Raw genomic sequence first — 24327 nt, forward strand, 5'->3', positions numbered from 1 at the left:
TTGGTGGTATTGGGTTCCTGGAAGCCCTTCTACCTTCGGGCTACACTCCCAGACCTATTTTTATATTTTTATTTGGAAACAGGGTCTCTTAAACCAGCAAGGCTGGCTTTGAACCTGCACGATCCTCCTGGATGGATGGGAGGGTGGTTAATAGGTGAGTTATCTTTCCATCAAGCCTTGGAGAACCCTGCTATGGGTGGGGCCCACTACTGGGGCCTTAGGGAGGTTGGAGAGTCTCGCAACCCCCAGACCTCAGACACTCACATTTTTCCTGAATACAGCCTCTATAGATAATGCCACTCTCCTTCTAGGTTCAGACTCATCCCCACTGATCCTGGAAGGCAAGAGAGGAAGGTTAGCGGGTCACAGACGCCCCCAGGACCCTCCCACCCTTTCCTTCAGCCAGGATCACTCTACAGAAATGGACTGAGACTTTTTTTTTTTTCGGGTCTGGGGATGGAACCCAGAAATGGAGGGGCATTCGACCTCCGAGTTACAACCCCTGCCCTATTTTTATTCTACCCCATTTTGAAACCGGTCTCACTGAGTTGCAAAGGGCCTCACTAAGTAGCTGAGGCTGTCTGCGAACCGTGATCCTCCGGTCTCAGCCTCCCACATGCTGGGGTTACAAGCCTGCGCCACCACGCCCGGCTCTGAGACATGTTTTAAAAGGGTGCTGTCTAGCCGGGTGTGGTGGTGCCCACCTGTAATCCCAATACTTGGGAGGCTGAGACAAGAAGATTGCAGGTTCAAGACCAGCTTCAGCAATTTAGCAAGGCCTTGTTTAAAATTGTTTAAAATTAAAAAAAATAGGGCTGGGGTGTAGCTCAAAGGTAGAACATCCCTGGATTCAGTCCTCAGAAGTAAGCATGCACGCACGTGCACTCACACGCGTGTGCGCACGCACACACACAAAGAGAGCTTTGTAATGAAAAGGTAGGGACCACGAGAGCGGGACGTGGTGGCACACCCTTTTAATCCCAGCATTCAGGATGCTGAGACAGGAGGATCACGATTTGCGGGCAGCCTCAGCTACTTAGTAAGGCCCTCTGCAACTCAGTGAGACCTGTTTCGAAATAAAGTATAAAAAATAGGGCTGGGCCGGGCGTGGTGGCGCACGCTTGTAATCCCAGCATTCGGGAGGCTGAGACTGGAGGATTGCGGTTCGCGGACAGCCTCGATACTTAGTGAGGCTCTCTGCAACTCAGTGAGACCCGATTTCAAAATAAAGAATAAAAAATAGGGCAGGGGGTGTAGCTCGGAGGTCGAATGCCCCTGGGTTCCATCCCTAGTACTGCAAAAAAAAAAAAAAAAAAAAAAAAATCTGCATGGCATCCTCCGCTCCCCCGTATGGGCAAATGATTCATGACATTATTCGTGAGCGTCTCCGAAGGCGGGCACTTGTGTTTAGAGGAGGAGCCTGGGGAGGGCGGGGCCTGGGGAGGGCGGGGCCTTACCCGGTGGCCTAACCACCGTGGAATGTGGCTGAGTCTCTGCGTAGCCGGCCACGGGCTGGCCCTCTGGGCTGAAGGCTGCACCCTGCCCTGCGAGGGGGTTAGAGGCTGGATGATGAGTTAGCTCCACCCACCACCCGTCCATCCTCCTCCTACCCACCGATTTATCCATTCATCCACCCCCTCTCCATCTACCCATCCCCCCTCCATCCATGTACCTTCTCTCCATGCATCCATCTACCCCCTCTCCAACCATCTACCCCTGTCCCATCCGCCCACCCGTCCATCCTCCACCCTGCAGGCTGAGCCCCAGGGGGCCGGGTCTCGCCTCTGACACTGCTGAGAACCACAGGTCCCCTCCCCGCCTCCTCTGGGCACCTGTGCGGTTGGACTGGTCGATCATGGGCTGCACGATGCGTCTCCGGGCATTAATGAACCTGGAAGGCGTCCCGGGAAGGGACGGGGTGTCAAGAGGCAGTCAAGGCCAAGGCAAGCGCGGGGAGCCCCGGGAGGGAGGCGCTCCGGCCTCATTCAGCACCGCGGACAGCGGCCGCTTCCCACCCCGCGGGCCTGGCCGCGCTCTCGCCACTCACCAGTTGTTGACCTGCAGGATGGTGAGCCCGGTGTCCTGTGCCAGCTGCTTCTTCTGCTCCTCCGAGGGGTACGGGTGCTGCGGCCACCAGCGAGAGTCACCCTGCCAGCCTGGCCCGACCGTACCCCTAGAACCCGCCCCAGGTGGAGACCTGGGGCTCCCCTGCCTGCTGGAGCCGGGCGAGCTCTGAGCCATTACTTCCCACCTGGCCTCCAGCGATAAGAGGCTAGCTGGCCAGCTCTCATTAGAGGTTGTGCTATGCCAGGGAGGGGTCGGCGGGAGGCAAACCCAGCCCAGCTGTGCTGCGCCCCCTTCCCAAGTCAGTGTCTTCCCGCCTCATCTGTCTGTTTGTTTGGTGCTGGGGACTGAACTAGGCGCACTACCTACCTCTGAGCTACACCCTCAGCCCTTTTTACTTTGAAATGTCTCACTAAATTGCAGAGGCCAGACTTGAACCTTCGATCCTCCTGGCTCAGCCTCCCAAGTGCCGGGATTACAGGTGTGTGCCACCATGCCTGGCTCTGTCTGCATGTCTGTGTCACCCTGTGACTCAGGTCCTCCTGTCTCCAGAGTTTCTGTTTTTCTCTGTCTCTGTCCCTCTATGACTCGGTCTCTCCCGGTGTCTGTCTTGCTGACTGGGCCCTCCCCATCTCTCTGTCTTTCTGTGCCTCATCTCCTTATCTATTCTTCTGTCTCCACGAGGCAGTGTGTCTTGGTGGTTAAGATCAAGCTGCCTGTGTTTGAACCCACTTCTGGCTGTGTGGCCTCGAGTCGGTTCTCTAACGTCTCTGGTCCTCAGTCTCTTCATCCACACAGTGGAGAGAGTAAGAGACCCTCCTCGCCACGTGGACGGCAGTAGGTGGATAGGGGTGGATGGCTGGTAGATGGACAGATCATGGACTTCTGAGGATGATGGAACTAGTCGAGAGCCTCTGGCAGCAATGGCACACACATATCCTGAGATCCGCTCCTGCCGTCCCCGCACCGAGCATCCCCGTCTCTCCCCTCGGGTCCCAGGCCGCAGGGCTCTCACCGAGAGGTGCTGGAACAGCCACGCTCTCATGATGTTGGTGGCCACCTTGGGGAAGATCCCTCTCTTCTTATTCCGCCGCCGCTCCTGGTCCAAGTCCTCATCCTCTCCTCCAGAACTGGGAGAGGCCACACTCGTGTCCAGCCCATCCCCTGAGGGAGGGCAGGCATGCCGCATTGGTGGACAGCAAGGAGCGGGGGACCCCAGAGCCCCCACCCAAGACACCAGACCTCGTGTCTGTGCCCCTCCAAGTCCTGCTTGCAGCCTGACTCCAATCCTCAGACACATTATGCTCCCCCCTCGCCCCGCAAATCTCACCTTGGTCGCTGGAGTTGTCCCCACTCTGCGAGGCCAAGCCCCCACTGGATGGGCCCGGGGTCCCCAAATGTACAGACCCGCTGTCCTCATGGTCTCTGATCCATGTATTATTCTAGAAAACACGAGTTAGAAGTTAATGCCGAAGCCGGGCGTGGTGGCGCACGCTTGTAATCCCAGCATTCGGGAGACTGAGACAGGAGGATTGTGGTTCGTGGCCAGCCTCAGCTACTTAGTGAGGACCTTTGTGACTCAGTGAGACCCTGTCTCAAAAAAAAAAGAATAAAAAATAGGACTGGGGATGTGGCTCAGAGGTGGAATGCCCCTGGGTCCCATCCTAATATTGAAAAAAGAAGAAAAGAAGAAGGAGGAGGAGGAGAAGGAGAAGGAGAAGAAGAAGAAGAGAGGAGGAGGAGGAGGAGGAGGAGGAGGAGGAGGAGGAGGAGGAGGAGGAGGAAGTTAATGTTGAGATGTTGAGATGTGGGGCATGTACCGCACAGCATGTAAGAGCTCCGGAGCCTGGACTCCTGGGGTGAAGCCTGCTTCCGCCTCTTCCCAGGCTGTGTGATTGATCTTGGACAAGTCACTTCACCTCCCTGGGCCCCAGCTCCCTCTACTGGAACATGAAGGGTAATAACAGTTCCCACCTTGGCGTGGTGAGGACAGAATGAGCTAATTTAGGTTGAGACACATAGCTCGCACTCTGCAGAGATGAGTCGACACAGGTCTACCTCATCTGCAATCCAAGGGACCAGGGGCTTTTCCGAATCAGAAATTCTCACCCTCCAGAGGAGATCAGCTCATACCCCGCGCAGCCTGCTGCCCGCTGCCCCTCATCGCCAGCCCATTAACATTTCTGTTGCAAAATGGATGCATATTTAACTAAGTGGAATAAATAAGGACTATAAATAGCCTCTCGTTAGTTCAGGTCAGATTTTGCTGCCAAATGAGTTTGCTCTGAACTTAGCAGGGGGCGGGGAAAACTCAAACTGAGTTTTCAGATATTATGCTTTCTCAAAATTGCAGATAAAAGCCGGGCGTGGTGGCCCAGGCTTGTAATCCCAATACTTGGGAGGCTGAGACAGGAGAATTGCAGGTTTGAGGACAGTGTCAGCAAGTAGTGAGACTCAACCTAGTGAGACCTTGTTTCAAAATAAAATATAATAGAACTGGGATTGTAGCTCAGAGGTAGAATGGCCCTGTGCTCCATTCCCAGTAACACACACACACACACACACACACACACACACACACACACTGCAGATAAGGAGCTTGTGGTGGTGCACACCTGTAATTGCAGTACTTGAGAGGCTGAGACAGGAGGGTTGCAGGTGGAGGCCAGCCTCAGCAATTTAGTGAGAGCCTGTTTCAAAATAAATAATAAGGGCTGGAATGTAGCTCAGTGACAAAGTGCTTGCCTGGAAAGTGCACTGTCCTGGGTTTGATCCCCAGTCCAAAAAGACCAAAAAAAAAAAAAAAAAAAAAAGGACCTCTTTAAAAAATAAGAGCCAGGCGTGGTAGTGCACACTTGTAATCCCAGCATTTGGGAGGCTGAGACTGAAGGATCGCAGTTCATGAACAGCCTCAGCTACTTAGTGAGGCCCTCGCAACTTAGTGAGACCCGGTTTTAAAATAAAGAAGCAAAAATAGGGCAGGGGCTGTAGCTTGAAGGTTGAATGCCCCTGGGTTCCATCCCCAGACCCGAAAAAATAAATAAGAACACAAACACTAATAATAATAATAATAATAATAATAATAATAATAATAATATAGGGCTAGGGAGGCAGATGTGGTGGCGCACGCTTGTAATCCCAGCATTCAGGAGGCTGAAACAGGAGGATCATGATTCGCAGACAGCCTCAGCTACTTAGTGAGGCCCTTTGCAACTCAGTGAGACCCTGTTTCAAAATAAAGAATACAAAATAGGGCTGGGAGTGTAGCCCAGAGGTAGAGTGCCCCTGGGTTCCATCCCCAGCACCACACACACACACACACACAAAAGGGCTAGGGGTGTAATTCAGAGGCAGAAGGCCCCTAGAACCAATCTCCAGTACTATTTGTGTGTTCTATACTTGTAGAAGAGTCTGGGCTGTATTTTTCTTTTCTTTTCTTCCCCTCCCTTTCTTTCTCTGGTAGTAGAGATTGAGCCCTACCCCCAAGCTACATCCCCAGCCCTATTTTTTATTCTTTTTACTTTGAAACAGGGTCTCACTAAGTTGCAGAGGGCCTCACTAAGTAGCTGAGGCTGGCTGCAAACCTGTGAGCCTCTCTCAGCCTCCCAAATGCTGGGATTATAAGCGTGCGCCACTACACCCGGCTCTCCCTAGTCCTTTTTTTTTTTTTTTTTTTTTTTTTTTTTGGTGGTACTGGGGTTCCTGGAAGCCCTTCTACCTTAGGGCTACACTCCCAGACCTATTTTATATATTTTTTTTAAATTTGGAAGCAGGATGTCTTAAGCCAGCGCGGCTGGCTTCGAACCTTCAAGATCCTCCTGTCTCCGCCTCCCAAGCGCGGGGATTACAAGCGTGCGCCACCACGCCCGGCTCTCCCCAGTCCTTTTTATATTTATTTTGAGGCAGGTCTTGCCAGGTTGCCCGGGCTGTCCTCAAACCTCCAAACCCCTTGCCGCAGCCTCCCAAGTCACCGGGACAAGAGGCCGGTGCCGCTGCTCCCGGTTGGGGCTGTATTTTCCTTTTCCAAACTCCACATATTCCAAAGAATGTAGCAGCATGCTGAAGTCAGTCTCTGCCCCAGCTCTGTGAGTCTGGAGCTGGCCCATCTGTGGCTACTATATGGGGCGTACTTTGCCATTTCATTTACGATCGGGTACAATCTCTACCAGGTAAGCATGAATTAGCCATGTCCTTCTGCCCATGACGTCAGCGGCCATCACACAGCCCTGTGTCTGCTCGCCCTCTCTCCTCTCTCCTCTCTCCTCTCTCCTCTCTCCTCTCCCCTCTCTCCTCTCCCCTCTCCCCTCTCCCCTCTCCCCTCTCCCCTCTCCCCTCTCCCCTCTCCCCTCTCCCCTCTCCCCTCTCCCCTCTCCCCTCTCCCCTCTCTCTCTCCCTCCCTCCCTCCCTCCTCTCTCTCTCTCTCTCTCTCTCTCTCTCTCTCTCTCTCTCTCTCTCTCTCTCTCTCTCTCTCGTCTGGCAAGAGCTGCCTTGCCCACCCTTCAGCCTTGGGGGTGAAAGCAGCAGGTGCAGTTGCTGAGCCCTGGGGTGCCCCCTCCCCTCAAGCCTGCCCTCTCCATCTCCTGGTGTGGGCGCCCCTCCTGCTGCAGCTCAGACTCCACAGGCTCCTGCAGAACTGTGTACCTGGTGTGTTTTCTTTGTTTTTGGTTTTGTTTGTTTTTTTGTTTTTTCTTTTGGCGGTACTACTGGGGATGAAACCCAGGGTCATTCTACCTCCGAGCTGCACCCAGCTCGGAGGCTATATCTGGGTCTAATGATCACAAGGCTCTGTTTTTCTGCTTATCTACTTTGTTCTTTCCCTCTCCTTTCTGTCCCTGCCTCCTGCGGTACTGAGGATTGATCCCAGGAGCATTCTACCTCTGGGCTAGACTTCAGCCCTGTTTTATTTTTTTTTATTTTGAAATGAGATTTCGCTAGTTCCTGAGGATCTTGTTAAGTTACCGAGACTGGCTTCAAACATGCAAACCTCCCTCCCAAGTACTGGGATTACAGACGTGTGACACCATGCCTGGCTCCTTTACACAGGTATGCATGTATGGTTTGGTGTTTTTTTTTTTTTTCTTCTTTTTCTTTTTTCAGTACCAGGGATTGAACCCAGAGGCATTCTACCTGAGCTACACCCCCATCCCTATTTTATTTTATTATTTTTTGGTCCTGGGAATTGAACCCAGGAATATTCTACCTCTGAGCTAAACTCCCAACCCTATTTTTTTATTCTTTATTTTGAAACAGGGTCTCACTGAGTTACGGAGGGCCTCACTAAGTAGTTGAGGCTGGCCATGAACCTGTGATCCTCCTGTCTCAGCCTCCCGAATACTGGGATTATAAGTGTGCACCACCACACCTGGCTCCTATTTTAATTTTGTTTGTAAAAAAAAAAAGGTCTTGATAGGTTGATGAGTCTCACTACTTGCTGAGGCTGTCCTCGAACCTGCGATCCTCTTGTCTCTGCCTCCCAAGTACTGGGATTAGAAGTGTGCACCACCACACCCAGGTGTATGTATGTATGTGTGGTGCTGGGGATGGAAGCCAGGGCCTCTTGCATGCTAGGCAGGCTCTCTCCCACTGAGCCACACCCCCCCAGCCCTTTTAATTTTAATTGAAAAAAATTTTTGTGGTAATGGGGATTGAACCCAGAGGCATTCTACCTTCAAGCTATACCCTCAATCCTATTTTTATATTCTATATTTTGAAACAGAGTCTCACTAAATTGCAGAGGGCCACTCAACACTAAAAAAAATAAATAATCCAGCCGAATATGGTGGCGCACACTTGTAATCCCCGCGCTTGGGCTGAGACAGGAGGATCGTGCAGGTTCAAAGCCAGCCTCAGCTGGCTTAAGAGACCCTGTTTCCAAATTAAAAATATAAAATAGGTCTGGGAGTGTAGGTTGGAGGTAGAAAGTCCCTGGGTCCCATCCCCAGTACCACATAATGATAATAATAATAATAATAATAATAATAATAATCCAATCAGAAAATGGGTAAGCAAACTAAATAGACACTTAACAAAAGAAGAAATTCAAATGGCCAATAAATGCATGAAAAAATGCTCAACATCATTGGCAATCAGAGAGATACAAATCAAAACCACCCTGAGATTTCACCTAACTCCAACTAGAATGGCAATCATTCAAAACACAAACAACAACAGATGCTGGCGAGGATGTGGAGAAGTGGGAACTCTAAAACATTGTTGGTGGGATTGCAAATTAGTGCAACCACTTTGGAAAACAGTATGGAGAATCCTCAGAAGAATGGGAACAAATCTACCATTTGACCCAGCAATACCACTTCTGGGTATCTACCCAAAAGATAGGAAACCAAACTACCAAACTAATGCATGTGTATCTATGTTCATAGCTGCACAATTCACCGTAGCCAAACTATGGAACCAGCTAAGATGTCCATCAACAGATGAATGAATTGCAAAACTGTGGGATATGTACACAATGGAATTTTACTCAGCCATCAAAAAGAACTCAATTATATCATTTTCAGGGAAATGGATGGAACTGGAGGACATTATGCTAAGTGAGATTAGTCAGTCACAAAAAATAAGAAATCAGAGATGCTTTCCCTAATATGTGAGAGTTAGGGAGAAATGGGTCATAGGAGGAACTCTTGAAAGAGGAAATCCTATAGAGGAGCAAACAAGACAACCTAAAGGAGGAGATGGGAGGGGGAAGAAGGAAATTGTCTAAAACACACAATGTACTTAAACATATCGAAGTCAATCACTAAACCAAGCAAGGGAGGGAGGGACGGGAAGGGAATGGGGTGGGAATCGGGTAGGGGTTAAATCAGCAATGTGTACATGTTTGTACACACAAGTTTTTTACCCCAATATGATGTTTGAATATAATGCACCAATAAAAAATGATGATAATAAAAAAATTGCAGAGGGCCTCACTAAGTATCTGAGGCTGGCTGCAACCTTCAGTCTTCCTGTCTACCTCCCAATACTGGGATTACAAGTGTGCACCACCACACCCAGCTTCCTTTTAATTTTTGGAAAGTTTGAGACAGGTGTCCCTAAATTGCCTAGCCTGGCCTCAAACTTGGGATCCTCCTGCCTCAGCTTAGCTGAGCTGAGCTGAGATTACAGGTGTGCCTGGGATTACAAGCCGGTACACCAGGGCACCCGGCAAAGCTGTTTTTCTATCTGTGTCTGCAGTGCAGGTTGGACTGTCCTACTCGTGAGGCTGTACCTGTGGTGACTGTACTTCCCGCGCAGTGGGTCTACCCCTCCACGGGGACACGTGGGTGGGTGTGACTGCAGCTGACTGTCATGTACCTGAGACCCTGTGTACTAGAGCCCCGGGGAATTGTACCAGTCAGCACACTCAAAGGCTTCTCCCCGAGGATGTGTGTTTTGTGGTTTGGGGAATCAGGTTCTCGAGGCCGGCCTGTGACTGCGGGTGCCTGTGCGCCAGGGCTCTGAAATTTTTCCCTGTGCCGGTATGTGATTTCGGGTTGTGTGGAGTCTCTGCCGGGTATGAGCACCCAGGTCCCCATGTGACTCCTCCAAGCCTCCACGGCTCTGTGTCTAGACATATGGGCAGCAAGTCGGGGTCCACAAGTCGTTAGGTGTGCAGCTGTTTAGTGGTCTCTGTCTCTGGATCTGTGCCACGACTGTGTCTGGGCCAGTGCCACTTTATGTTGTGGGTTCTCTGGGTCTGAGTCTGTGCAGCTGTGTCCAGAAATCTGCTCTTGCACACAGCACGGCGCATGCGCTCATGCCTGCCGCAGCCCACGGGGCAGGGCTGGGGCTGTGTGTGTGCACACGCACGTGGTCAGCGGGGCACCAGCCTGGCTGTACCCGAGACTGCGTAGCCGAATCTGGGACCCTTGGCCCTGTCACCACCTGGGAGGCTGTCGTGTGTCTGTTGAGTGTGCATATGTGATGCGTGCTCACTCGCTTTGGGACTTGCTGGGCTGAATCAGCAGCTTGTGTGCAGAGCGGGGGTGACTGCCCGAGTTTGAGTGGTTGTTCGTGAACCGCCGTGGGTGCAGTTGCGGGCGGTGTCTGCAGCGTGCGTGCGTGTGTGCACGCCCTGTGGTCCAGCTGCACCCTAGTCTGTGCAGCTACTGTGTGAGCGGGGTGTGGTAGGTGCAATGCACGGCCTCCCGCCGTGTCCGGCCTGGCCGTGATTGCATGTGACACCTAGCACCCTATCCCGGGCCCACCTGGTCTGGGAGGCTGGGGCAGGAGGCTGGGTAGTCCTCGAGGTCCTCCCTGCAGCCGCCGTCCCGATCCTCGATGACCAGGTCGATGGGCATTTTTCCCTTGAGGCAGGTGATGTAGCGGTGACAGAAGTTGTCGCACAGGTCGTGGACCTGAGGGGGCACCGGGGTACTGGGGGGACCACCCGGGGGGCCAGGGCTGGGCACATGGTGGGGAGTGGGGGGCCAGGAGGGGGCAACAAGGGCGCGGGCAGGTGGGAGGCACTCACCTTCTCCAGCTCCAGCAAGTGGAAGCGGAGCACCTGAATGGCCTGGATCATCTGCACAGGGGTGCGGGGTGGGGGGGAGAGAGACAGGACTGAGGACAGGATGGAGGGCGCGGGCGGGACGGCGCATGTGTGTCATCCCAGTACCTGGGAGGTGCTGGAGGAAGACTGTAGCTTAGAGCCCAGCAATTTAGCACAAGACCCTCAGCAAGTTATTGAGACCCTGCTTCAAAAAACTGTTGGGGGTGTGTGTGGTTCTGGGGATTGAACTCAAAGGCATCCTGCCTCCGAGCTACACCTCTAGTCCTATTTTATTTATTTATTTATTTATTTATTTATTTATTTATTTATTGGTGGCACTGGGGGTGGAACTCAGGGGCTTTTCTATCTCCGGGCTATACTCCCAGACCTATTTTATGTTTTATTTGGAAACAGGTCTCACTAAGTTGCCGAGAGCCTCACTAATTAGCCGAGGCTGGCTTCGAACCTGTGCTGTGCGATCCTCCTGTCTCGGCCTCCCAAGTGCTGGGATTATAAGCGTGCGCCGCCATGCCTGGCTATTTTATTATTTATTTATTTATGTATTTATTTATTTATTTATTTATATATATATTTATTTTGCAGGTCTGGGGATGGAACCCAGGGGCATCGGACCTCCAAGCTACCCTCCTGCCCTATTTTTTAATTCTTTATTTTGAAACCAGGTCTCACTGAGTTGTAAAGGGTCTCACTAAGTAACTGAGGCTGTCCGGTCTCAGCCTCCCAAATGCTGGGATTACAAGCGTGTGCCACCACGCCCGGCTATTTTATTTTATTTTAAAACAGGATCTCACTAGGTTGATGAAAGTCCCACTACTTGCTGAGACTGTCCTCGAACCTGCAACCTCCTGTCGGAGCCTCCCCAGTATTGGGATTACAGACGTGTGCCACCACGCTCAGCCTGCTTCAAGATTTAAAAATATAAAATTTATAAAAAGAGCTGGGGGTAGGATGCCCCTGGGTTTAATACCCCTCCCCAAATAGAGAGAAGACTGCAGGGGTAGAGAGCAATGGATTTGGAGTCAGGAAAGAAGGTGAGTTAAGAGCCAGAGAGAAAAGCCACCTACCCGTCACAGGAGGAGCTAGTAAGGTGCACACACAGGCCCAGGCCTGTCGACCCACCCTTCCCCTGCAAACCACATTTCCCAGAGTCCTTTGCCAAAGGTTTTGTCCAATAAGAAGTCCTGGCTGGAGCTTGGGGCACGAGAGAAAGAAGAACCAGAGACCCAGGCGTTTCTCTCTCCCTCCTCCCTCTTCTTCCTCTCCTTTTCTCTCTCCCTTCTCTCCTCCTTTGTACTGTACAGATGGACTGGGACACAGGCACAGGCAGGGGTCACCTCATGCCTGGCTCAGGAACTAGTGAGCAGCAGAGCTAGGATTCGAACTCAGACCACTGGTCGCCTCTCAGACTCCAGGCTCCACTGTGGTGCAAGCAGGCAACGGCAGTCATGGTTCGAGGATGTGGACCCAACAGTCATCACCTTTGTGCATCCCCTCAACCAGCGCGGGGCCTGGGGAGCCGCGGGGGCAGGGGGAGGGCCGGGGGCTCACCAGATTGTCCAGCTCTGGGTTGGAGGAGAAGAGGGGCCTCTCGGAACGGATCTGGGAGGGAAAAGAGAGACCGGCAAGGACACTGCCGCCTCCCACCCACCCCTGCCCTGGCTCTCCCGCTGCCCCCCGGGGCTGCCCACCCACCTGTTTGGCAAAGGCTGCGATGTCCTCATTGAAGGAGTCAGAGGAGCAAACGTCGCCACCAGGGGGTGAGCCCAGCCCGGCCCCAGCACTGTCGCGGGGGGAGCATGTCGCCAGCTCACACTTCTCGAACACCAGGGCCAGCAGCGGGAAGAGCGGATGTCTGCGTGAGGCGAGAGAGCAGAGTCCCTGAGGGAACCGGAGACCCAAAGAGGAGGCCCGGTGCGGTGGTCCACACCTGTCATCCCAGGACTTGGGAGGCTGAGACAGGAGGATCTCGGGTTGGAGGCCATCCTCAGCAATTTATTGTGTTTTAAAATTAAAAAAACAGGACTTCCGGGAAGATGGCGACCGAGAAAAGCGGGGCTTAAGAGCCCCGCTAACAACTAATCTCTATTACCACAAAATCAGCGCCTTTCATAGCCAGAAAACACCATCAGCAGAGAAACAAAAAAATCACCAGCCCCAGAGAGGAGGGGGACTCAGAAGGGAGCTCAGAGCCACAGAGGAGATACGCCAGCCTCATGGCTGAGGACGCGACAGCAGCGCCTTACTGCTGGCGGCAGTGGCGAGTTCACCGGATGGCTACGGCTACAGACCAATGCACTCAACAGCCCACCAGGCCCCAGAGAGGAGCGGCGGACAGCGAGCCGAGGGACTCAGAGCGGAGCTCAAAACCAGAGAACAAATACGCCAGCCTCACGGCCGAGGGCGTGGCAGCGGCGCCATAATGCCACCGGCGGCAGCAGCAGTGAATTCACCGAGTCCACTACAACTCTATCTGCATACTCAACAACAGTGAGTCAAACTGAGGCCCCAGAGGAGAAATTCCAGTACTGACTCCCAGGGACTTGACCCAGTGGGGGAGCGGCGGTGGCAGAGATATCACACCATAAGAGAACGCCCAACCTGGCAACCCCCATGGTCTAAAGCAGCCTCGATTGACTCCCTGGGTCTGAGACTCTGTGATACAACCCAGTAAAGGAGTAGTGGGAACTGAGATATCATAGACTCGAGATCCAGAGCACCTTAAGTGAAGTCGTAGCGACCCAAGGGAAGAACCCAGAGAAGGCACAAACTTCTGAAATCATGGGAAAGAGGAATAACAATGGAGCAATGAATGCCCACAACCCCACAACATCAGAACCCGATAAAACAGAAATTCAGAGATTTCTAGAAGATCAAATCAGGAAAATAACTGTAGAAATAATAGAGGTGTTTTGAAAAGAATTCAGAGAGAGCCAAAGAGAGATAAAGGATGCAATTAATGAAGTAAAGGCCTCAATTCAAAGTACAAACAACCGATTAGACCACATGGAGAATAGAATCTCGCTCTTAGAAGATGAGCAATCCAAAAATGAACGCATAGTTTCTAATCTAGAAAAAAAAATCCGACAGCAGGAATCTGACATTGAAGAAATATGGGCCCATTTTAAGAGAGCTAACCTAAGACTAATTGGAATAGAGGAGGGAAAAGAAGGTGAAACCAAAGGGATCAACACTCTCTTCAAGGAAGTAATAGCAGAAAATTTTCCAAACATAGAGCAAGAGGTCGATACACAGGTGCAGGAAACTTATAGAACTCCCTTTAGACAGGATCGGAGAAGAGGATCCCTATGCCACATAATTGTCAAAATGACCACTGTGGAAGCCAAGCAGAGAATCTTAAAGGCAACAAAAACAAAGGGCCAAGTGACATTCAGAGGCAAACCAATTAGAATCACTCCAGACTTCCCAAAACAAGTCATGAGAGCCAGAAGGGCTTGGAGTAACATATTCCAAACTCTGAAAGAAAACAACTTCCAGCCAAAAATTTCTTACCCAGCAAAACTTTCTATCAAATTAAATGGGGAAATAAGAAACTTCCATGACAAACAGAAACTGAAGGAATTTATGTCTTCAAAACCAGTACTAGAGAAAATACTCAAAGAGATTAACTACAAAGAAGAAATAGGTAACACACACCAGAACCAGAGAAACAAGATTTTCCATCCAACAGAAAACTAAGATTAGTTATCTGTGGAGATTATTTATGTTAGTCTTATACCTATCTCTAAATTGTATTGTTTGCTTTTATTGTTGTTAATTTTTAGGATTTCTAGTTGGAATATTAATATACCTTCAGATATAGCATTTGGAAATATTTTATCCCATTCTATCAGTAACTTTTAACTCTGTTTACATTGTCTTTGGATATACAATATTTTATTTTTTAGGGAGTTTGTATACCCTTCTGTTGCCTGTGTCATTGAAATCATATCCAAGAAATCACTGCCAATTTCAATGTTGTGAGGTTTTATGACCCAGATTTTCTTCTAAAAGTTTATAGTCTTAAGATTTATATTTAGGTCTTTTATCTATTTTGAGTTAATATTTGTATATGGGATTAGGTAAGGGTCCAATTTTATTCTTTTTCATGTAATTATTATTTTTCAACAATATTTAGTTAAAAGATTATTATTTCCTCCACCAAATGTTCGTGGAAACCTTGTCAAAAATAACTTGACAATATATGGAAGAATGTATCTCTAGGATGTTATTTAACTCCAATGGTTCATATATCTGCCTTTAGAACAGTACTACACTGTTTCAAATATTATAGCTTTATATGGTTTGAAATCAGAAAATATATATCTTCTAGCTTTGTTCTTTTTCGAGATCGTTTTGGGTATCTAGAGTCCATATTCCATATTAGGATAGATTTTTTCTGAAAAATAAATATATAAATATATGATAGTTTCACCTAAAAAAAAAAGAAAAAAATATTCTCTGGTAAGAAAGAAAGCAAAAAGAAATACTGAAATGTTATCTTTAAGTCATCAAAAGCTTGGTATCAGACAAATGAAACTGTTATGTGAGATTATCATTTTTAATTTTGGATAAATTGCTATAATACTAGATGTCAACCACTAAGCCAAGCATGGGAAGGAGGGATGGGGAGGGAATGGGGTGGGGATTGGGGGGAGGCTGACTGGGCGATGTGTGCATGTATGTCTACAAAAGTTTTTTTGTATCCCGCTATGATGTATGAATACAGTGCACCAATAAAAAATTTAAATTAAAAAAACAGCTGGGCGTGGTGGCACACGCTTGTAATCCCAGCATTCGGGAGGCTAAGACCAGAGGATACGGTTCGCGGACAGCCTCAGCTACTTAGTGAGGCCCTCTGCAACTCAGTGAGACCTGGTTTCAAAATAAAGAAATATAGGGCTGGGGATACAGCTTGGAGGTCGAATGCCCCCAGGTTCCACCCCGAGACCCAATAAAAAATTGATTAATTAATTAATTTAATTTAATTTAAAAAACAAAAGGCTGGGGGTGTAACTAAAAAAAAAAAAAATGAGAAAGAAGCCGGGCGTGGTGGCGCACACTTGTAATCCCAGCATTCGGGAGGCTGAGACCAGAGGATCAAGGTTTGTGGACAGCCTCAGCTACTTAGTGAGGCCCTGTTTCAAAATAAAGAATAAAAAATAGGACAGGGGGTGTGGCTCAGAGGTCGAATGCCCCTGGGTTCCACCGACCCACAAATAAAAAAGAGAGAGAGAGAGAGAGAAAAGACTTGGAAACACACACACACACACACACACACACACACACACACACACACACACACACCAGGAAAGGCAGATAGGGAGACAGAGGAAGCCCAGAGTCCCGGCCCACTCACCCATAGATCTCGTCCTTCTCCCTCTTCAGGCCTTCGCTGTCCAAGCCCGGGGGTGGGGGCGGCCGGTGCCCACCGTAAGGCCCGGGGGCTCGGGGTGCCGGGGGCACTGCTTCGGGGAAGCTGGCCAGGGTTGTAGCGCCGTCCACGATGCCTGGATAGTGGGGCAGCTCATCGTACTGTGGGCGAGATGGGGGAGCCCAGGCAGGTCAGAGAAGCCTCCCTCCGTGACCCTGGGGCCCAGGAGCCATGCCCTCTGCCCCCCACCCCGGTGTCTGAGCCCCTTCTCCCTCGATCCCTCAGTGTCCCAAGGCGTAGTCTGAGTAGAAGCAACCAGGAGCCCCAGCCCAAGGCCTTCTCTGGTGCCCTGGGCTGTGAAAAATGTCCTACCAGGGATTCCTGACATTGGGCAGAGGAAGGGGCAGACCCGGGTCAGGGTGGAGTCCTGGGTGGTCTGCACCGGTGGTGGCTATCAGAGGAGGGAAGAGGCCAGAGATTCAGAGGCACATGTGAGGAGACAGTACATGTGAAAACGGGGGAGGGGCTGGGGCGCACCTCAGTGGTGTGGCATTGTCCGGCATGCATGAGGCCCTGGGCTCCATCCCCAGCAACACACACACACACACACACACACACACACACACACTCAAAGAAGTGGCACCTGCAATCCCAATACTTGAGAGGCTGAGACAGAAAGATCACAGGTTCAAATCCAGCCTCAGCAACTTTGTGAGCCTCTCAGCAACTCAATAAGGCTCTGTTTCCAAATAAAAAAATAGGAGCCGGGATCCCAGCCTTTGGGAGGCTGACACAAGGAGGATCACTGTCCGCAGACAGTCTCAGCTACTTAGTGAGGCCCTTTGCAACTCAGTGAGACCCTGTTTCAAAATAAGCAATAAAAATAGGGCTGGGGGTGTAACTTGGAGGTAGGATGCCCCAGGTTCAATCCTCAGTCACACACACACACACACACACACACACACACGCACACGCACGCGCGCGCAGCGGATGGGGCTGTACCTTGGAAGTAGAATGCCCCTGGGTTCAATCTTCCACACCACAAAGGGGGGGAAAAAAAAGTGGCTTCAGAGCATACTGCTTGTTTTAAAAAAGGCGTGGGAGGCCTTCTAGGGGAAGCGGCCCATGGAGCAGGGCCGCGTACACACACGTGTACCGCTCAGCCTCCTCCGCTTCCACAGTGGTCAAGTATACAGGTCTGGGTGTCTTAACTTGTCACACCCCACCCCAACATGTGAATTCTCCACACGTGTGTACACCCACAGCCGCGTGCACCCACGCAGGGCACCCGTGGGCCGTCACGCCCAAACACTCTCCCCACACGCAGATCCCCTTGGACGCGCATTCTCCATAACCGCGGGCGGGGAGCCCCCAGGACACCCCCGGGCGCCCTGCACGCCGGGCCCGGGACGATGCGCGGAGGAGGCGCCGCCGGGCACCCACCGCACACGCGCGTGCACAGAGCCCCGCACCGCCCCGCACACGCGCGTGCACGCCCGCGGCGGCAGGTGTCCTGCGGGGCCGCCGCCCTCGCCCGCTCCCGCTCCTCCTGCAACTTCTCCCGCCCAAGTTCGGCGGCGGCGCCCGCGCGGCCCGGGGTCCCCGGCTGGCCGCGGCCTGGCGGATGGCGCCGCACCTACCCTGCGGGCCATGGGTCAGCGCCGGGCGCCGGGCAGCGCGGCGGGGCGCGGGCAGCGGGCGCGCATCGCGGTCCAGGCCCCGCTCCGGCCCCGCCGCCGGCTCGGCTCGCTGCGCGCACATCCGGAAGCCCCGCCGCCGCTTAACCCACTGTCCGCCGGCGGCGCGCGGCCCGAGCCCGGCCCCTCCCAGGCCCCGGGCCCCCCCGGACGCCCCCGGAGCCCCCGGCCCCTCCCAGCCCCCCCGGAGCCCCCCAGACCCCCGTCCCTCCCAACCCCCCCCCGGGTCCCCCGAGCCCCCCGGCCCCTCCCAGGCCCCGGGTCCCCCCGGAGCCCCTCTGGGTCCCCCCCCGGAGTCCTCTCGAGTCCCCCCGGAGCCCCCCGGTCCCTCCCAGCCCCCCCGGGTCCCTCCCGGAACCCCCCTAGACCCCCGTCCCTCCCAACCCCCCCCCCGGGTCCCCCGAGCCCCCCCCCCCCGGTCCCTCCCAGGCCCCGGGTCTCCCTGGACGCCCCCGGAGCCCCCCGGCCCCTCCCAGCAACCCGGGCCCCCCTCCCGGAGCCCTCCTAGACCCCCATCCCTCCCAACCCCCCCGGGTCCCCCTGGAGCCCCTCTGGGTCCCCCCGGAGCCCTCTCGAGTCCCCCCGGAGCCCCCCGATCCCTCCCAGCCCCACCGGGCCCCCTCGGAGCCTCCCTGGGTCCCCCCGGAGCCCCCCAGTCCCTCCCACAGCTCCCCCGGATCCCCCCTGGACCCCCGTCCCTCCCAAACCCCCCCCCCGGGTCCCCCCTAGACCCCCGGTCCCTCCCAGCCCCCCTTGGAGCCCCCCGGAGTCCCCCCTCTGGATTTCCCCTGGAGCCCCCAGGTCCCTCCCAGTCCCCCTGGAGCCCTCCCCGTCCCCCAGCCCCCCTGGTCCCCGCCCTACCCGGTCCCCTGCCCCCCCCCTTTGTACCCGCCGCCCCGCCCGTCCCCGCAGGTCCCGCCCCCCTTCCCTCACGCTGTCTCTGGGTCTTCTCTCTCCTATGTGAGACAGAATCCAGAGGACCCGCACAGGAAGGAGTCCAACTCCTCTATTTTAGTTTCTTTTCTTGCTGGGGGCCCTCTGCCCTGGGAGACAAGGATGCCTGTGTGTGTGTGTGTGTGTGTGTGTGTGTGTGTGTGTGTGTGTGTGTGTGTGTGTGTGTGTCTGTCTGTCTGTCTGTCTGTCTGTCTGTCCTGTGTCTTTGCTCATCTTTGAGCCCTGCCTTTAAGAAGGTCGTGGGCCTGAAGCTCCTCACCCTGACTCTCAGGGAATCTCCAAAATTTAGGGTAAATTTGTGTCCACGCATCTTCTCCCACTCCTGGGACAAGCTTTGAAATGGACGCTCTAGTGAGATAAAGGGAGAGATCTGTGCAGTGTGACTGCGGGGAGGTGCTCGCGCACAGAGCAGAGGATAAAAGACCAACTTCTTTCTACTTGGGAAGGGAGAGGGTGAGGACAGGATAGTGCCTGGAAGTGGACGGGGCCCAGCAGAGGAGGCTCAGGGCTTGGGCGGGAGAAGAACAGGTGCCCTGAGCAGGAGGGCAGCTGTGCGGGGGCCAGAGGGGAGGCCAGAGGGGAGGCCAGAGGGGAGCCACAGCTGCCGTTGGTCCCCCATGACATTTGGTCTTTATCCTCTGGGTCCAGGGGAGTACGGATGGGCACAGACGGGTGGAAACTGTGGGCTCCTTCCTCTGAGGAGGTAGCCCATGGTTTTATCCAATTACCAGAAGGGGAGATCACCATCCCGTCAGAGGAACACCAAAGAGAAATGAGACAGAGACCCAGAGGGCACGGGCGCGGGGAGGGCCATAGGGATGTAGGGACGGACGGGGTGGAGCTGCGCCCACCTGCGGGCCCTGGAGGGCACATTTTATGACTCTCATAAACAGCTCCTCCTGCTCCCTCAGCCTCAGGTCCCTGGAGAAATAAAACAAAACCACCCAGGCTGGGGCGGGGCTGGCGAGCAGAGCTGAGCTCCTGGGATGGGTGGGCAGCAGCAGCACTGCCCGACCAGAGAGGTGAGCAGAGGCCATGGAGGAGGCCGGCGGGGTGGAGGCCCGGTCCTCCTCAGGCCCCTGGAGCCCCTGCTCTCCACACAGACTCCTCCTGGCCGTTCTCTCCCCAGTGCCCCTCACTGTTCTCCTGCCCGCATCTGTCTCCTTCCTCTCTCCCCGACTGTCTTCTGATGTCCTGGACACACTGCGCCCCTCCTCCCCCTGGCCATTTGCAGGGGTCGCTGGGAATCGAGTCTGGACCCACTTGTGCCAGCTTCTTTCCTTTCAGCTCCAGGGCCTCTCCTCCTCCTCCTCCTCCTCCTCTTCCTCTTCCTCCTCCTCCTCCTCCTCCTCCTCCTCCTCCTCCTCCTCCTCCTCCTCCTCCTTCTGTGGGTCTGGGGATGGAACCCAGGGGCATTCGACCTCGAAGCTACACCCCTTGCCCTATTTTTTATTCTTTATTTTGAAACCGGGTCTCACTGAGTTGCAGAGGGCCTCACTAAGTAGCTGAGGCTGTCCGCGAACCGCGATCCTCCGGGTCTCAGCCTCCCAAATGCTCCAGGGCCTTTTCTTCTAATTCCTTTTTCTTTTCTTTTCTTTTTTTGTACTGGAGATTGAACCCAGGATGGGGTGTTCGACCTCTGAGCTACACTTCCACCCCTATTTTTTATTCTGTATTTTGAAACAGGGTCCCACTAAGTTGAGGAGGGCCTCACAAAGTTCCTGAAGCTGTCTGCGAACCCACAATCCTCCTGTCTCAGCCTCCCAAGTAAATTTTTTTTTCGAAACAGGGTCTCACTAAGTTGATAAGGCTGTCCTCGAACCTGTGATCCTCACATCTCAGCCTCCCAGGTACTGAGATTACAGACACATACCACCAGGCCTGGTGTGTGTGTGTGTGTGTGTGTGTGTGTGTGTGTGTGTGTGTGTGTGTGTGTTATGTGTGCTGTGTTACTGGAGATGGAACTCAGGGACATTCTACCTCCAAGCTATACTCCCAGTCCTTTTTTATTTTTTGTTTGAAACAGGGTCTCACTACATTGCTGAGAGTCTTGTTAAATTTCTGAGGCTGGTCTTGAACCTGTGACCCTCCGGTCTCAGCCTCCAAAGTACTGGGATTACAGGCATGTACCACCACGCCTGGCTTGCTTTATTTATTTATTATTTTGTGGTACTGGGGATGGCACCCAAGGGTATTCTACCTCCGAGCTACACCCCAGCCCTATTTTATTTGGAAACAGAGTCTCACTAAGTTGCAGAGGACCCCATTAAGTTGCTGAGGCTGGTCCTAAGCCTTCATCTTCCTGCCTCAGCCTCTGGAGCACTGGGATTAGACATGTACCAGCATGCACGGCCCATCTCCCCACTTTCAGGCTGGAGGCAGAAAATGGAGAAAAGGTTAAGCTAGTGGGCGTCAGGACTCCAGGGGCCATGACTGAGTCCAGGTCCCCCCACCCAGTGTATGTGGGGGGCTTTCTCGCTCAGGCCTCGTCTCCAGGTGACGCTGGCCCTTTAAGGCGGGCAGAGGTGAAGGGGCTGGAGGTCCCTCCATCACTACAGGGCACATCTGCCCCCCCACACAGGGCTTTTGGAGCAGAAAATTAATTTAAATCACTTTTTAATTAAAGATGCCAAGCTCTTCTCTCTGCTCCACATTCCCCCCGCCAGGATTTAGGGCTGGGGTCCCGCAGCCTGAGGTGGGCGTGTGGGCCCTTGCTGGGGCTCATACTGAGAGGGGCCTGGTCACAGGGTTCCTTCCAGCCCCAGGGGCCAGTGAGCCAACAGAAGCAGGAGACAGAAAGGACAGAGAGGCAGCCTCTCAGCCTCCAGGCTCGTCTGCCGCCGCCCCCAAAACAAGGCGCAGGGCTCGGGCTCAGGGGCATAAATCTTTTTAATTAATGAAAGGGATTGGATGTTGGAAAGGGAGAAATAAGAGTGTCTGGGAGTAAGATTGATGGGGAGGCAGGAGGGCGGGCGCTCCTGCTCCCCCGTGCCGCCTTCCCCCAGCCTGCCCGCATATCTATCTCTCTCTCTCTCTCTCTCTCTCTCTCTCTCTCTCTCTCTCTCTCTCTCTCTCTCACACACACACACACACACACACACACACACACACACACACACACACACACACCAGACACAGGGACACTCACAAGCGCCCACGCAGGCCCAGGCCTCCCTCCTCCACCCAGCGGCTCCTCACAGGGCCTCTGGACCCTTCTACTCCCCAGCGAGGGAGCCGTGGCGTGGGCCTGGGCCCTGCTTGCTGATGGCTCCGTACCATGGTGCCGTGGACCTCTTTCTGTGTTCCTCTTGAGCGGGTGCCACCCCTGGTCCCCACTCATCCCGTTTTACAGATGGGGCGCCTACTTCCCTCCAGCCCCACTGAGCAGCCATGACCCCCCAGGGGTCCCAGACCTGTTTGTTTGTTGGGTTTTTTTTGTTGGTGTTATTGTTGTTGTTACTGGATATGGAACCCAGGGATGTTCTGTCTCTGAGCTGCACCTCCCAGCCCTTTTAATTATATTATTATTATTATTATTATTATTATTATTATTATTTACAGTAACAGGGATTAAACCCAGGGGCATTCTACCTCTGAGCTGCACCCCAGCTCTATTTTTTTTATTCTTTATTTTGAAACAGGGTCTCACTAAGTTGTGGAGGGCCTCGCTAAGTAGCTGAGGCTGGCTGCAAACCCTTATCCTCCTGTCTCAGCCTCCCAAATACTGAGATTACAAGTGTGCGCTTAATTATTTATTTTTATTTATTTATTTACATTTTTATTTAGTGGTGGTACTGGGGTTCCTGGAAACCCTTCTACCTCCAGGCTACACTCCCAGACCTATTTTATATTTTTATTTGAAAACAGGGTCTCTTAAGCCAGAGAGGCTGTCTTCGAACCTGCGCAATCCTCCTGTCTCGGCCTCCCAAGCGCGGGGATTACGCCCGGCGCTATTTACGTGTATTTTTGTGTGGCACTGGGGATTGAATTCAGGGGCACTCTACCTCTGTGCTACACTGCCAGCCCTATTTTATTTTATTTTTTAATTTGAAAGCAGGGCCTCACTAAGTTGCTGAGGCTGGCCTGGAACACATGATCCTCCTGTCTCGGCCTCCTCCTGAGTTAACTGGGATTATAGTCACCACACCCGGCTCCTTCTTTACATTATCTCTGTGTCTCTCCCTCTCCCTCTGGGTCTCCCTTGCTTTGATCCATCTCTCTGATTCCCCCACCCGACCCCATGTCCTCCTGGCTCACCCTGACCCCCACCCCACTGCCCAGGCCTTGATGGAGGCCTGGCCCTGAAGCCCCAGTTCCTCCACCACCTGGCCTGGCTCCAGGACAGGGAGGCATTTCCCCTGGTGCCCCGCTGCCCGCCCCTCCGCTGGCCATCCATCTTGCAGCGGTGGCTGGCCCATTCATCACCCGCTGGCTGCCTCCCCTCCCGCCCCAACAGGCAATCATACCATTAGCCACGGCTCAGCTGCCGCTCCGAGGCCCCGCCTGACCCGGCTCCCGCCCCGACTCCCCGCCCCAGCTCGCTTCCTTTTCTCGCTGTTATTTTAGTTTTTCTATTTCTGTGTTTTTCTTGTCCCCTTTATCTGAATCGACGTTCCTTTGCCAGTTGCATCTGAGCCTCTAGGTCTCATCTCCCGACCTCCCCCTGCGGGGTCTGCGCGCTCTCTCTCTCTCTCTCTCTCTCTCTCTCTCTCTCTCTCTCTCTCTCTTCCTCCTTCCCTCTCATCTATCACTCCCTTTTCAGTGGCACTGTGAATTGAATCCAGGGGCGCTCCACCTCTGACCTACACCCCCAGCCCTCTTTATTTTTTTATTTTTAAACAGAGTCTCGCTAAGCTGCTGAAGGTCTTACTATACAATGTGAAGGCTGACCTCAATCCTGCAATCCCCCGGTCTCAGCCTCCCGTGTACTGGGATCGCAGCCGTGTGCCACCGCGCCCAGCTGGCGTGTGTTTCCAGGTCTCTGGCTTTGTGCCCCGAGTCCACTTCTCCGTGTCCTTCTGTCTCAGGAGCCTCCCTGACCTTCTGTTTTGCTCCTGGCTCGCTGCCCCCCACCCCTCCCTCCTCTCCCCCTCCAGTCCTGCGGCCCCTCCTCTGCTGACCCCAGCCGCCCCTTTCAATCCATCACCTTGACATTTCCATCCCTCTGCCTCCCAGGGAGAGAATTGCAGGGGCCCGGGAGGTGGTGAGATCAGGGAGAGGAGAGAGCGCAAAGTATCTTGGGAGGCGCTGATGGAGCCCCTCCCTCGCTCAGTTTTGCAGGCTCCGAAAGTCCTTCCCGGAGTCTGACTTGTGTCTTCAGGGGGACACAGGCAGGGCGTGGCGGAGGTGCAGAGTCAGTCCTTCCTGGTTCCCAGGAGGGACCAGAAGCTGTGTCCTGGAGGAGCCGAAAAAGCTCAGGAGCCGGGCGTGGTGGCGCACACTTGTAATCCCAGTGCTTGGGAGGCGGAGACAGGAGGATGGCAGGTTTGAGGCCAGACTCGGCTATGTAGTGAGACCCTCACCTAGTGAGACCCTGTTTCAAAATAAGAGAAATAAAAAGGGCTAGGAGTTGGGCATGCTGGCATATGCCTGTAATCTGAGTGCTTGAGAAGCTGAGACAGGAGGATTAAAAGTTCGAGACCAGCCTCAGCAATTTAGTAAGACTCAGCAATCTAGAGAAAACCCGTTTCAAAAACAAAAAATAAAAAGGGGGCGCCGGGCGTGGTGGT

At 53.3% G+C, this 24327-nt stretch overlaps 1 protein-coding gene across 1 annotated transcript; it reads right to left on the reverse strand.

Moving 5' to 3' along the window:
• Positions 1–284: 284 nt before the first annotated feature.
• On the reverse strand, positions 285–16510 carry MEIS3 (Meis homeobox 3; the record flags this gene model as incomplete). The annotated part of the gene is made up of 13 exons (XM_080703639.1): positions 285–334; positions 1458–1544; positions 1833–1891; positions 2048–2124; positions 3080–3228; positions 3395–3506; positions 10272–10421; positions 10538–10588; positions 12125–12175; positions 12269–12428; positions 15933–16108; positions 16357–16398; positions 16454–16510. The coding sequence occupies 13 exons, from the start codon at positions 16508–16510 to the stop codon at positions 285–287; spliced, it is 1221 nt and encodes a 406-aa protein (XP_080559765.1).
• Positions 16511–24327: the final 7817 nt, after the last annotated feature.

The sequence above is a fragment of the Muscardinus avellanarius genome (genome assembly GCF_963383645.1).
Source record: "Muscardinus avellanarius genome assembly, chromosome: 10".
In the NCBI taxonomy this organism is placed as follows: domain Eukaryota; kingdom Metazoa; phylum Chordata; class Mammalia; order Rodentia; family Gliridae; genus Muscardinus; species Muscardinus avellanarius.